This window comes from Apteryx rowi, unplaced genomic scaffold (genome assembly GCF_003343035.1).
Source record: "Apteryx rowi isolate R43461 unplaced genomic scaffold, aptRow1 scaffold_120, whole genome shotgun sequence".
Classification (NCBI taxonomy): domain Eukaryota; kingdom Metazoa; phylum Chordata; class Aves; order Apterygiformes; family Apterygidae; genus Apteryx; species Apteryx rowi.
The window spans coordinates 1,204,065-1,219,160 of NW_020447420.1; the positions used below are offsets into that span (position 1 = coordinate 1,204,065).

Genomic DNA, 15,096 nt, shown 5'->3' on the forward strand with positions numbered 1-15,096 from the left:
AAAGATGGTAAAAGTTTGCCTTCAGTTGCTTTTTTAGGGACAGACACAGAAATTCATCATATGCATGCAAGGGTTAATCTCATCCCTGCCCCACACCAAAATAAGTATACTAACATGCAGTCACTGTCTTCACTAACTCAGTGCAATTCTTCTATACAGAAGAATTTTCCTATGTAAAGCTGATCACAAATTGTCATTCATTGTGTGATTGTATTACAGCAACCCCAAATCAGATGGAATTATCAATGCCTATTAGGAGTTAGAATTATTGAAGGTTCCTTCTCACAAGGATATTCATTCTAAAGTTATGTCAAAAATGTCGCTGCCCACATGCGGTTCTTGTTTTATCAAATGTTAGTAACTAGACGAGCCTTTGTTTCTAGTCATTTGGATTGGGAGGGAGCATTTGTTTCTTTCCCGTATACTTAACACCTTGTAGGTAGGCTCACCTCCACTTCTTGCTTGTGTGGGGTTTTTTTGATACGGCAGTAGGAAGGCAGTGCGGAGATGCAGTGCCAGAGACGTCCTACGACTCTTCCAGCTTCCGCAGAAGAGGATGAAAAACTCTTGGGCAGACAACACCTCTGGCGTCCCAGAACCTAAACATGCCGTGCCATACCCTAACACGTCTCACTCACTGCGCATCCCGTTTAAGTCAGGGGGACAACTTTGATATCAGAATGCAAATAAATCCTTTTTCAAATCTGCATACCCACATGAGGAACACTTAATAACTAATACTTGTATGGTCTCTACAGTGATGTGCTGAGTCTTCTGCAATAACACATTATTTCTACAACTTATCCAACAGGTTCGATGCTGGTAAGGTACTTCATAATGAAACAGCTTTGCACAAGATAATAAAAAATTATATTCCACCCAGAAACAATGGTAAAAGACAACGTAAGCAGAAATTATTTTATTTAGCAGGTTATAAAAAAGGAGAATAAAGAAGAGCTTATATATTAAAAAAATAGCCACTATAATCTGTTGATACACAAAATTACACTACCTTCTCTGTCCAATATAAAAACCACTTCAGTTGTTTTTCAAAGAACAAACATTCTTGGTTTTGCTAAAAAAAGCCACTCAGGCAGTTATGAATTACGTAAGAAAGAAATGCCCTTAAGGTTGTACACTTCAGGAGCAAAAATTGAAATTCCACTAGTTAGCACGTTTTAACACTTAAAAGAGATATATGAACACTTTTTTCTACGAATGAGAAACAAGAAATATTCTAAAAATTATAGAATTTACCAAGCATAAAATTTTTTTTGTTACCATTTCACTTCCAGATTAAGACCTGAGGTTAATTTCAATGAATGCCCCTTAAAATACTCACCAGCCAGAAGCAGATCATTTTTTGTGCCAAACAATCCTGATCTAGAATTTTTTTTTACATTGTTAAAACTCAGTGACAGCTATTACAACAGCAGGATTTTTTTCAATAGCAGTACAATATTAAGGGTCATTTTTGCTATTGTTCTTCATAAATAAAAGCTACTTTTTAATAGAGCTGAAAAGTAGTTAATTAGAGCAAACTTCAAAAATAACTTTTTGCTTTCAAGTTATATAACATCTGTTATTTCTATCAGATGAAAAACATGGACTCTCTCAGATAAGGTAGTTTCTTTCAAAACAGATTTCACTACAACTGGAAATGAACCTAAATAGTCCGATTAAAAATTTTTTTCAAACAGTGACAGAGCAACTTATCATGTAAGTTCCTAATTTTAGACAGTAAATAACTTTCATCGCCAGAGGCATATAAATGTGTCTTTTTATATAAATTTTACCCTACCTATTGCAATTCAGCATAAACAAATTCAGGCATTTGAGTAATAAATTCCCGTTAAGTTCCTGAACTATGTTTTCTTCCATCAAGGACTTAGCTTAACTACCTGTGTAATGCAAAAAGCACTTATTTGTATTAATTTTAAAATAGTTAACTTTCAGTTTAGTTTACTCTTCTTCCCGTATTATTGAACAGGGTTCATGCTGATCAACTTATTCTGTTAGCTTTTTTGTTTTGTTTTAAATCTTAAGCTGATTGCCTCGATAATTGTATTAGGTGCCTGGTGGTACCAGCACACGTGACAGCACAACATAAAAGACATTCCAGACAAGAAGAGGCACAAACCCAGCTTCCCACCAGACCGAGTATCCTAACCATTATTTTAGAATATGCCACCAATTTGCAACTGAAATGGTTTCAAACTGTAATTTAAATGTAGCTTATTTTATCAATCCACTCACTTGGTGAAATAATCCTTCAGAATCACTGTTTAGAGCAATTCTATAAATCTTCACTTTTCCTTCCTCATATAGTATAACATCAACTGAATTAAATAAGCCCTCAAGAAGAGTGCTAGGCAATCTGGCACACTAAACTTTTTACCGTGCCTTTAATTTCAGTTTCAGCATGCTAGGATTCCAAATCTATTTATTCAGCTTATTTCCAAAGATAATTCTCTTAATTAAACATCAGTGCCTTGTGTTTACTATAATTTTGACATTTTATTTGTAAAAGGTATCTCAAGATATTTAATGCCATATAACATTTTACTTGTTAGGCAGAACACAGATTTTTTTTCTGAGCTCTAGGTGGTGTTATAATACCTGCAGAAATAATTTGAAAAATATATATATACTGTAACACAGAAAAAAAAAAAAGATCAATATTGATGGTCCCTCACCAGTCTCTTCACATATATTATATATTCCAGAATTTTTATTCATAACATTCCTTTGGTATAAGTAGAAGTTTCAATATCCCTAAGATGAAACAACAAATAGGCCCGTTTTCTTCTAATGAAGACAAACTGAGCTACTAGCATATTTTGAAAAGGTATACATCCTTAAACTTCCTAATTTGATAACTTAAATCCTAGCTCAAGTTTCTCCTCAAATGTAAGACTTCAGAAGACAAAGTAAAGACAGATCATTCACTTCAGCAGCTAACAAACTTCATTCCTCCCTTTTATAACAAACAGATTTGATGCATCAATAGATGGATATTTCTCAGAAAACAACTATTGTGTTCAAAAATTACACCCTTCTAGACATTAACAATACAAATAAAGACTGATCATGTATTTTTGATTAAGAATGTCTATACAATTTCAACTTTTTTTGTAATGAAACTATCTCAAAGTTCTTCTGTACATGATTAAGTAAAACAGCAATTAAAATTCAGTTTACAGCACACTAAAGTAACTGGATCATAACAAGTCCTTTTATAAGAAAAAAAGGTGTCTATGTTACAAAAGAAAAAACATGACAGATATTTAGCAAGTCATGCTCTGATTGGTCCATGCAAGCCGGATTATTAGAAACTGCATTTAAAAGGCTAACATTGTTTTTGCTGCAAATATCATTTACCTGTGTTTGATCGTCTTCTAATTCCAAAGTCCCAGCTTGAGGTAATATCGACTGATTGGGAATATATATAGCCCTGAGTCTCACCATTGCTTCCCTGTGTTTCTGAACTGTCCCCATACGTTGACGAGGGATTAAACTTCTCTAGGTCGACATCATGATCTATCAGGACCATTTCACACATCCCTGTATCGTCACTGGTCACGTGTGACTGACGAATATGAGCAAGTATAATTGTTGGGTTGTCCAGGAAAGCCATCCTGTCCACAAGCCCACCACTTCGCTATACTATCTTCTCTCCATCTTGTTCCATGGACGTATGTACCTAGAAATACAACGTACACAGCATTTTAGCAAAACAAACAAACCAATCCCCCCAAACAAACAAACAAACCAAACAAGAAAATACACAAAATAAAACCAACAACAACTAATACTGATTCAGGAAAGTTTCTATTTTGGATGCACAAAACCTAACTGATTCAGTTTTGTACACAGAATTATTTTAATTCTGTTCCAGTTTACTGCAGTTAGACTGCCTGCTGAGGACCCACTTAAAGAACAGTGGTTCTGAAGGACAGTTTGAAACCCAAATTCCAAAAGACCTGAACAAAATAAACATCTCCAGACTGACCCTGTTACAATAAAACAAATGGTTGCTATAATGCAGAATATTCGAAGTACTACACACAGATAAATGGAGATAAAATACACAAAAGAAACATTTGTTCATTAAATACAGTAAATTTACAGCACCAGATAGGGTTTTGATTTTCCTTACACCCATCATAATAGTGTGTTTCTGTTTTTCTTCTTTCTCTGCATACGAACCCACTGATTATCTGATTCTAGCCCCCTTTTCCCAAATGCTGTCTCTGAAGACCTCCCCGGTGCATGGGTCTGTCTGATGATGCTCACACACTTGCTCAGCGTTCCCTCCTGCGCTCTCAGCTTTCTCCAGTCTTTGAACTCAACTCCTCATGTAATACTACTTTACGAATTATTGCTGAAAAGCTGGCAGGGGAGTCAAAGTGCAGGCTTAAACAACGATACCCCAAGAACCATCTCATCTCTGCACCCAGTAAAGACTTCCGTGTAGCACAATACTCTTCCTAAACTCTTCCTCTACTTAATTAAAAGTGAATAAAAAGGTGTATATAGAGAAAACTTTGTTTACTCCCAAATATGCAAACAACCAACTGAAATTTAGGTTTTATATTTCCAGGATAAATTTCAAACATGAAGAGATTAGCATCTCACGGCAGAATATGGAACATCTGCTGCTGCTGCGTGGAGCTTCATAGCGGACAGCAGTTGCAATACAGAAGGAGCTCCATGATCACATACCACGTGCCTGAATTCTCACGTACTTTAACAACAGTAATTGCCACTTATCTAACATATTTCATTCAGAGAATGCAAGTGGTCTTACGAAACAAAGTAATAGGTAAAAAAGAGAGAGAGAGAGAGAAAAAAAAAAAAAACCACAACACACTCAAGCTGTTACCCCATTTTACTCTAACTATGGATTTATAGATACTGTAATCTAACTTAAGCGTGGGCTGCCTCTGAAAGGGGCAGCTCCGTGCTGCTGCCCGGCTCTGCTTACGTGCTTCCACCAAGGCTGGCATCAGCACCTGCGTAGCCGTGAGGCGAGTCAGATCAGAAACACAACCTGCTGAAAACTACCCTGACAAGGAAAAAATTACTAGTTTCCAGCCAGATCAGCCCCCTAAAGCGAACAGCTGCAAGAGCGCTAGCACCAGCTTAACACAGGCAGCAGGAATATCAAAAGATGGGGAGGACAGCTGGGCACCCCCTGCACCAGCGGCCCGCACAGGCGGCTCTAAGCGACTGCGAAACCTCAGCCTGAAGAAGAGGGAGGTTGGTGGGTTTTTTAAATCTAAGATCAGAGACAGATACAAGACTAGAAATAGACTCCAGAAGTTCCAAATCCCCACTGCTTTTCTAATCATCTCCATATCTGAGAAAATTTTTTTTTTATATATATACACACACACACACACACACACCAGCTATAGAACTAAATGCATTAATTTACTATTTTGAACACAGGCAAAAAAAACCCAAAAAACCCTTCCTATCATTCCTGTCTGCAAAACTCCCATAGCAAAAAGAAAATACCAAAGGAAAAAGAATGATTTTAAATCCCACAAAGCACTTTCCCATGAAAATCTGGTAAAGGCGGTTGGGCTTTTCCTGGCAGATTTTAAGAGAACAAAGTGAAAGAAAGCATCAGACAAGCTTGTTCTAGGAACAGCAAACACATTCATCATTTCCCAGTACAATTCTGAGGGAAAAGGCATATTAATATACAGAGCCTCACTAAGCAGCTTCTGCATTTAAATAGTTGAAAGCAAAAGTAATACTTTATTTGGACACTCATCTAATCATGACAAAAGCAAAATTCTGACAGCGCGTGGCTTTATTGAAAGCCTCATACTCATCCTAAGCTGCAAATTCACCATCCCCACGAGTCTCCTCCCACCGCCAAGCATCAGCATCCAATAATTAGAACATTCAATAAAAAGAGGTTTACATCCTCCATCATTTTAGGCTTTCTTCCTCCCTTTGCCACAAATATTGCCACAACTATTTCTTTTATGAGAGCTTGTGTCCTTTTTGTTTTTTTTAAATACTAGACAAATTCAAGAATATTATATTAATATAAAAGGACAGAGCAGCAAGAAGGAATAGAAGAATGGTAGAGAAAGAAAACTGTCATGCTGCTTGTTATTAATATGCTATTCCTACGACACATTTTAATAAGTTATGCTACTACCTAAATACATTTCATCAATATTGTTGGAGAGATTCAAAACCCAATTTTACAAGGCCCTGAGCAACCTGCTCTAGTTGACCCCACTTTGAGCAGAGAGCTTGGACTAGATCTCCAAAAGGTCCCCTCCAACATCAATGAGTCTACGACTCCAAGTTCTAGTTTTCATTTTCCAGTTATTTTCATTACAGAAAGTAGGCCTACTCTCCCTTAAGCCCTTCTCGCTGTTCTCAATTTGAGAGACCATAAGGCAAAACTCCCACCATAAGGCAAACTTCTTATTGTAATTTACCTGTTAAGGGTCTTTAAGCTCTAACAGTCTGACTAGCATTGCCCGAATTCAAAAATAAACAACTAAGTACCATACATGGATATTTAAAAATCAAATCGCTTTTAGCCTGCGCTCTGAGAATGCTCTTTAAACATATTTACACCTCACTTATTATTCGAAAAAGGCCATGCTCACCTGCAAGCAGTGAGAACTTGGTTAAATAAGCAACAGCCTCAGGCTTCTAAAAGGTCTGCAAACTCCCAATCAAAAATTACTGCTGGCCCATCAATGTGTCATATAAATGTTGGCATGTTAATTGTGTATTTATAAGATTGTTAATGGTTAGTTAATTTACCTCCCACACTATTATTGTACTTGAAATGATTTAATGTCTGCTATGGGAGTTAACAACATGTAACAGCAGATGCGAGATTTTTACCTTTATACTCTGTACCCCGACTTCATCATATTAACAGTCAGCGTGCTAAATTGCCAAAGCTTCTTTACAATGTTACACATGCAATCACTTTTCCCATAAAATGAATAATGAAAAAATACCAGAAATTATTTAATTTCTATGTCAAACTCTGAAGTTTAACACAAACATATATTTTCTTCCTCCTCTTCAGAATTTTCAGAAGGCCACATTAAAACTAATTTCTCAATAAATTAACATTAACTGGAAATTCTATAAAGTCAACACCCCCCCCAAAAAAAATCAGAAACAAAAACTCAGTCCAGATTTTTATGCCAGATTTTAGTACTACCTACACAATTCCAAATGGTTCCTCCTTTTGATAAAGGCGAAGCACAATGAGATGACACAGATCTTGTCTGAAGCACAGTGACAATGAAATTAAGAATCAAAGTTCAATTTTGCAAAATTTTACATGAATACTTTTACACCTTTATGTCATCAATTTCAGTGAAATTACAGATGCAAGATCAGTTTCCAGATCTACTTGGGTTTGTCAGCATACCACATCTGAGTTCCTTATACCCACACTTAGATTATCACATCCATCTGTAGTGGCTGAATTTAACTTGACTTTCACTGCAGCAGCAGCTTACAGATTCTTCAGTTATAAACAAAAAATAAACGTTCTTTTAATACTTGCACTACGCTAAATATCGTACTACTATTAAATAAAATACTTTACAGACAAATTTCAAACATATTCTATGCAAACACGAAAAATGAAGGCAGCAATGTGAAACCTATGCAGCCTTAACACTATCTATGTATGATATGATATACAGTTTAATGTTACAATCATATACTACTTATCAGCAAATACCTTCCATGATCCACCACACAGGTGGACAGAGCTGAGTCAGTCCTTTGCTTTGTTCTTAATCTTTATTATTCATTTGTCTTACTTACATATTATCTAATCAACACATTGGATATGAACGCTCTCCCACCTTCTCTTTAATCTCATCACTGTACTACTGAAGTGCCTCAAAGGTCATTGGGAACTTAACCTCCTATTTCTCCTGTGCAGTGAGATAACATCCTCAAAGACGTAAAACTGCACCATCAAGAGGCTGAACGACTTGCCAGGTTTCATGGGAACTTTGTAGCAAAGTCAGACAGCTGGATCTCAGTCTACTATTTTTATGATAAGCTTTCCTCTTCCAGTAACCCACTGCTATATTTATGGCATCTATAGATTTCACAGCAAGTGAAGGAAGGCTGTTATGCAGATCAACCTCATTCATAATATGGCATACAATAAATAATGCAGAATGTTCTAACAAATTATTCAGCTCTCAGTAGATGACACAAAGGTCCTAAAATGATGATATCTAGTCATACAGACTATATCTTAAACACACAGATGAACACATCCAAATTCAGGGAGGCAACTTTATTGTCACAATGTTTTAAGTGTTCTCGAGACCTCCCTGCCCTTCTGATGTACTGTATCTATTTAAATAAAAGGAAAGTTTTCTCACTTTCTTTATTCCAGAAAAGCACCATACATGTCCTAAAAACACACTTCGTTTTATATTCATGTGTTATTCTACACTGAGTGTCAAAGAGATATCGAAGCAAGTGTGAGATGAGGAGAAAGGAAAAGCTAAACGCACACCTCTTAGGGTTGCCATTCTACCTATCCATCATACCAACCACCACATATCAACGTGGACAACAGCAGTAACAACTGGAAGTGTTGTCTTGCTGCTTGAATGCTGGACCACACTGACTTGTGGGACTGCAAGCACGCATCAACCTATTTTTACTGTTATTTTCAGAGGAAAAAAAGAGTCTGACCTGGAACATGAAATAAATGTTAAATGCCTTACTTTGGGGAAAACACAGTATTTTGGACTGAATTCACTGGTTTCTTTCCAAATATACACAGTTGAATTTGACATAATGCCTCTCTATTATTAGACAGTAAAAGGCTGCTCTTCACTCTATATTATATGCTCGTAGTGCCATCTGAGGCTAGTCTCATTCCATGTTCATGTCTGCCACACAGAGCACAGGAGCCCTCTTGAATCCTACCTTTAATTACATTCTGGGCCAGTCATTCTCTAGCTTTGTCGATCTGCAGACTCCTTAAACATTTTCTAGTGGAACCACGGACTCCTGCTTGGTAAATTGAAACTAATGACAATAGGCACATTTTCTTACATTTTACTCTCCCTTTAAAGGAGTTTACATAAATTAGGTTGAAAATTCAGGTTTCTGAAGGTGTCTTACCTGTTGCTATGAGACTTCTTCAGAACTCTAGCAACTCTCACCTAAAATCTAAGAGAGGATATTCAAGTCTGTTTTAAAYATGAAATTTTATTCCATTATTTATACAAGTTTTGGCTCATGCAATACAATCTTGAAATTGTACATTCCATTCACTTTATTTATCACATATACACAGACTGATTACTAGAGTTTTCAGAAATAAAATCACATTTATAGCTCAATCAAATACAGTCTGGTTACCACTGGCTCATCTTCAACTTAAGGACTATCATTCCTAAAATGGCAAGTTGATGCTACCTTTTCAGGATGTGCTACAATCAGAGAGCATAAAAAAAGACTTATTCACTGAAAAATTTTATATTTTTGCCTTCCATACTTTAAAATATATCATGTACGAGACCCATGAAAATTTACTCACAGACCTCTGAAGAAGCTAGCATATGTGATAAAAATCAGAGAAAGCTGTTAGCAACTAAAAATGTTCTGCTATAGGAAAGAGGTACAACTTTGAAATTTTACCTATTTTAATATGATAAATATATAAAAAAAACAAAAAACCTTGGTTCAAATGTCTAAAAGCAGCTGCAAATTCTTCACAAAATCCTCCAGCCAATTCCTGCAAGGTTGTTTTCCTCTCTAATTGCAAAAATACAAGCTGAGAAGCAGGAAAAAAAAATCCTGTCTGTTATTCTTCAAAGAATATGTCATAATCATAGTTCACATTTTTTCAGAGGAAAATATATTTAAATTGACTGTCCCCCTAAAGGAATTAATAAACAATTAAGCCCTATTAAATATAAAGGAAAATACTTCAAACAGACATGCAACTTCTACAAGATACAACTTGGATCCAAAACAATTACCAATAATCTCAAAATACAGCAGGCTGGAAGAATTGTATAACATTACATGTCATCTTATGGCTCAAGGGCTTCCATAATCACTGGACTTAAACATCTCTCACTGACTGCAGCTCTTTAAAGTGATCTTAAAGACTAACGAAAAAAATGGGTGGATTAGAATAAAGAATTGATTTTTCCCCCCACATCACACAAGCTGAAATAGAATGGTGAGAATATACTTCAAAATTTATGATTCAGTTTATGTGAAATAATTTCACAGTTAACTTCTGTCTGCAATTGCAGAAGAAATGGTTCTGGTTATCTACATTTCCAGCAGTACAAATAATCAAAATGCTTGAATGTCAAACAGACTCCTGTGCATGCAGGATAAAGGAAAGTGAACCGAAATATATGAAAATTCAACCTGATGTTTCAACGCAAGCTCAAGTGCATATAAGAATGAATACTTATTTAGAGAAGCTGTCACTCATGCTTTGGGTCCTATCATTAAAAAGTAAATATAATAATCATTTAAAGTCATTTAAAGAGGTGCTCTTTCATGAGTGAAACTGGAATTTGAAAATTATGATGAGAAAACAGCACATTACATATAACTTCCAACAAATTCTTTACTAGCTTACAAACCTGTAAATCAATCTGGCATTAGATATGTTTTTCTGTATTTATGAACTGCTTGGAATCTGGCTATATTTTTGTTGTCATACCAATCAGGATGCAAATTATACCAACTCCAATAGTTTATTTATTGAGCTTTAGGGAAGGAGAGAGAGAATATTGGAGTTTCCAAACAAGCAGTCTACTACTAACTGTTTCCTGATCTTGTCAAATCTTCATTTGACAAAAAAAAAAAAAGCTGATTCTTAGCTAGCCTGAGCTATCTTGCATCAAGATTTTAAGCAAATAAATAAGTATACAAAAATGCAGAGATTATAAATCAGGGCAGACAATTCTGTATCTAGACTCATGCCTGCAAAGAGCATTCTATCAATATAGTGAAATGCTAATCTCCTAATTAACAACCTAATTAGGTAATTATGGCTTTGCAGAGGGATGCCTAAATGAAATATGACAACATGGTCACCTCTTTATATGGCACCTGTGGGCCTTTTCAGCTGTCACTGCAAAGAGTGCAATATCAATTTGAACAGATGACAAAGTGTTGTCATTTTTCATTCTGATATTGTACTGAATGGTTTGGATAGAAGCAGTTTAGAAAAGCGGCATCTTGCCTGGTTTTTGCCTAATCTAAATATGTGCAAACACTTTGCTTAATTTTTAATGCCGATGATTATGCTTATTTTTTTCATACTGGCTAGCAAGCATTACCTAACACACACATTACACATGCCATGTCATACAGTCATACTGCAATGACCCAACACACTAAAATTACTATTGCCTGATTTCACAGTATGCGTGTTAATCAGAATTTACTATCCAGAAAAAATATGAGTATTTGACTTTATTTTTCACAGGTAGCAGTTGATTTTAAAATAACAGACTAAAACACACTATGTTTTAAATAAAGCGTTGTATTTTCCATTTCATTTCTATTGCTGAAAACTTTTTTTTTTTAATTAAAGAAATAGGGAACAGTAATCACTGCCAGTGAGTTGGTGAAGCTGATTATACTTTGTACACTTTATAACAAATGAGGTGAATGAACTTGTTTTTCTTGCACAGAAAGCTGAAAAGGAATACTTGGAACAGTGGCACAACAACTTGACATGGAACCATGATTTTTCATTCGCATCCCTAAAACGCTTTAAAGACAATCACAGAATCACAGAATGGTTGAGGTTGGAAGGGACCTCACGAGATCATCTAGTCAAACCCCCCTGCTCCAGCAGGGTCACCTAGAGCACATTGCACAGGATCGCATCCAGGTAGGTTTTGAATATCTCCAGAAAAAGAGACTCCACAACCTCTCTGACAACCTGTTCCAGTGCTCTGTCGCCCTCACAATTCATTAAGGTTTAATATTCCTTAACTGAATGAATTAAACACCTATTTGCAAAGAGAAGGATAAAAGTATAGGCTCAGATTCCTCAAATGTTAGACCAGAACTTCCATTTTGTCTCATCTCACTGTGGTATTTAGGAGCCTAAAAAAAACCCATAAATTTTACAAACACCTTCACTTATATTTTACAAATGCCCTGTACAAATTTCAATCTGACCAAAACAGAAAGCTTCAACATGTTATCTTTTTTCGCCTGTGTAATACTGAAAGAGACAAGAGGAGACCTTTTAAGGCCACCTTCAAAGTTCTTTAGACTACCTGCCTGCTGTTCCTTTACACTGATGTGCAATTGGTTCATTCAGCTGAAACCCCTGTTAGATATCTGATCGTACGACAGAAATCTGTAATTGTTCAGCCACTTCATTAGTCTAATCTCTAAACTTTTATACTGCGATGCAACCATATGATCAAATTTTTAACTGAAAATCATATTATCACTCCAACTGCCTGACACAGTTTCAGAATTATACTCTAAGTTCCTGTCTTACAACAGTACTATCAGAAAAAGAAATGCCAGATGTTACCAACAACATGTTTTTCTTTTCTACATAACTTATTTTTGTAGCTTATTCTGAATGGGTATAGTTAGATAGTTTTCAAAAGTAAAATAATCCTTTCTTCCTGTCCTTGTTTTCCAGGTAGAGCTCTTCAACACGGTATCATGTTTCAGTCCTCTGTAGCCTTAGATTACAGAGACATTACCTTTAGAAGTTCTTTATATGAAGAGTTCATTTTGTCTACATCAAAAGTAAAAGTATATTTATAAATGTAGATTCCCGTTCTGAACACTGTAGCCAGGATTCTAGTCATGAATAAAGTTTACTGCAATGCATGCACTTGACAGTACACAGGGAATAAAAGCGATACAGAGGAAAAGTAGATTACTAAAATTTAACTCCAACAACATTTAGGAATCCTTTTGCTTCCAATATTGACACTTTTTTTTAAACTTTAAAATAATAATTTCTGGCAACTTTCCTTTATATTCCTAGTTTAGTTTACTAATGCTATCTAATTTGACAAATTTTTGGCCTTTCTTCTTCAAGAGCACACAAAACATACTCAAGGAACTTTGCTGTGTTTTCAGAATTACTGATTTAGAGACAACACTTCTCAAGCAATAAGGAAACAAGGTAGCCTTTTGTTCTTATAATAAAATAAACTGAACTTATAGGCAGTGAATAGTTAAATATCACAGTTTAATAAAGCTTCCCAGTAGACACACACAAATAATATTAAAACACATACTGGGAACCTTTTCAGAGGTACTGTTTAACAAAAATGTTTTCATTTGGTCAGACCTCAGATAAACAGGGAACTGTTGCTAGCAAGATGCAAGACAGCAGACTCACTGCAAGATATATCTCAATCATAAAGCAGTATCGCACTCATGAATATCTCCAGTACTAAATGATACAAAGAGCATGTAGATACTGACGCTACTGCGAGAGCATTTTGTGCCCTACTATGACCCACATTGTTGTATTTCTGCTTCCACACCCCTCCCTAGCTCCCTGATCCCAACGCTCGCACAGCCTGTGCGTCCCAGTAGTGAAGACAGGGAGAAGTTGAAGCAAGCCTGAGCTCTCCCTCCACCGTCCTCAGCAAGTGCCACTCCTCCCTCTCCCTAGCAAAGGGCTAAACTGAGCTGCCACACGTGCAGGCTGCTGGTCCTGCACAGGGCTGCACTGATGTGGGAGATGTGCAGCTTGCATTTCATTCATTTGTCCTGCTGTTTGTTAGTATAACTGTGATCTTTCGATATACTGGTCTATTTCTCACACTCCTAACTTAAAAAGTTCAGAAAAATTTGTGCTACAGAATGCACAACGCAGACCATTCTGTCAAGTTGCTTAACCTTCTGAGACATCTGTTGATCGAAAGGAAAATCTGTATGTAAAACTGAGCTGTTAGAGCAGACAAGGTTATTTATTGTGTTTGGGTGAAACAGTTAGACTAATAAATAGAAGATGAAAGGATGTAACAAGAAAGATTTGGAACACAACTGAAAAAGAAATAGCTAAATTGGTTGCAGTTCACCACTTCAGTTATTTCTGTGCCCATCTGTATGTATAGCCAATAATCTCAATTTTTTACACATATAATCCAAAAAGTTTCCATGAACAGATTTGCTCTGCTCTGAATTTGAAAGAACAACTGACAGAGTTCAGTTCCCAACCTTATATCTACTTGACAACCATCCAAAACCTAAAACCAAGTAGCAACATGTTCAGGAAATCCAAGCTTGGTTCTTCCATTTCTCATCTAGACAATCACTAAACTGTCACTAACACTCAACCCAAGTCTTACGGTTGTATCTCCTCAAAAACACTTATAACGTCATTGTTGATATTCTTACAATGAGAATGCTAGCTTAGATCACTACTCCTGTCGTGTAGGTGAAAAAAACGAGAACACAATCCAACAAAATATTGCAGTGTGATTATACCAGAAGCACTCACCTTACAAATACCCAGACAATCAGAGCAATAAACTGAAGAAGGTCAACTGACCAAGAGATAAGATTATGAAGTGCAAAATCAGTAATTTAAATGAAGTGACAGCATTAGGGCCAAAGATAACGCAACTATTGGTCTCAAACCTTTGATAAAGGGTAGTTTCTGATTCCAATACAAGAAGTCGGGAGGTCCTTTCCTATACACCCGCTTTGTAACATTCCCAACTCCCAAGATTTTAGCCGCACACCCCACATCTTCCTACAGCCGTTACTGTTAGACACTCGCTCGATCTGTTCTGTTTACCCCCAGCACAGCGCGCTGCCCGCCAGGCTGCACCTCGCTCCCCAGAGACGCCGCCTCGCTTCGCTCACCCCGCGCGGCAGCGGCACGAGGCTCTCGCAGAGGCAGGCAGCACCCGCACCGGAAAGCCCGCCACGGCCGAACACCCCGACACCGCCGCTGTCTCACGCTATTTTGCTTCGTCCTACGACTTTATCACAGGCTTCTACTTGAAGACAGGGCGGCGGCAGGGAGCGCCGCTGCCCCGGCCGGACACCCGGAGAGCCGGGGGGCCGCAGCGGGCCCGCAGC

General features: G+C 36.9%; 1 protein-coding gene across 7 annotated transcripts in view; it reads right to left on the reverse strand.

Annotated features, from left to right (window-relative positions):
* The window catches only part of MAPKAP1 (mitogen-activated protein kinase associated protein 1), a 115,066-nt gene that overhangs the window by 99,760 nt on the left and 210 nt on the right, over nt 1-15,096 (reverse strand). For 6 of the 7 annotated variants that reach the window (XR_003257641.1, XM_026090592.1, XM_026090582.1 and 3 more), the window contains exon 2: nt 3,382-3,703. Coding sequence is in view for 6 of the 7 variants with exons in the window: in XM_026090592.1 (XP_025946377.1) it covers nt 3,382-3,637 (256 nt within the window). In the remaining variant the exon portion in view is untranslated. Of the gene's footprint in view, nt 1-3,381; nt 3,704-8,964; nt 9,049-9,162; nt 9,185-15,096 lie in introns of those variants that run through there. The other variant, XM_026090590.1, reaches the window with a different exon arrangement.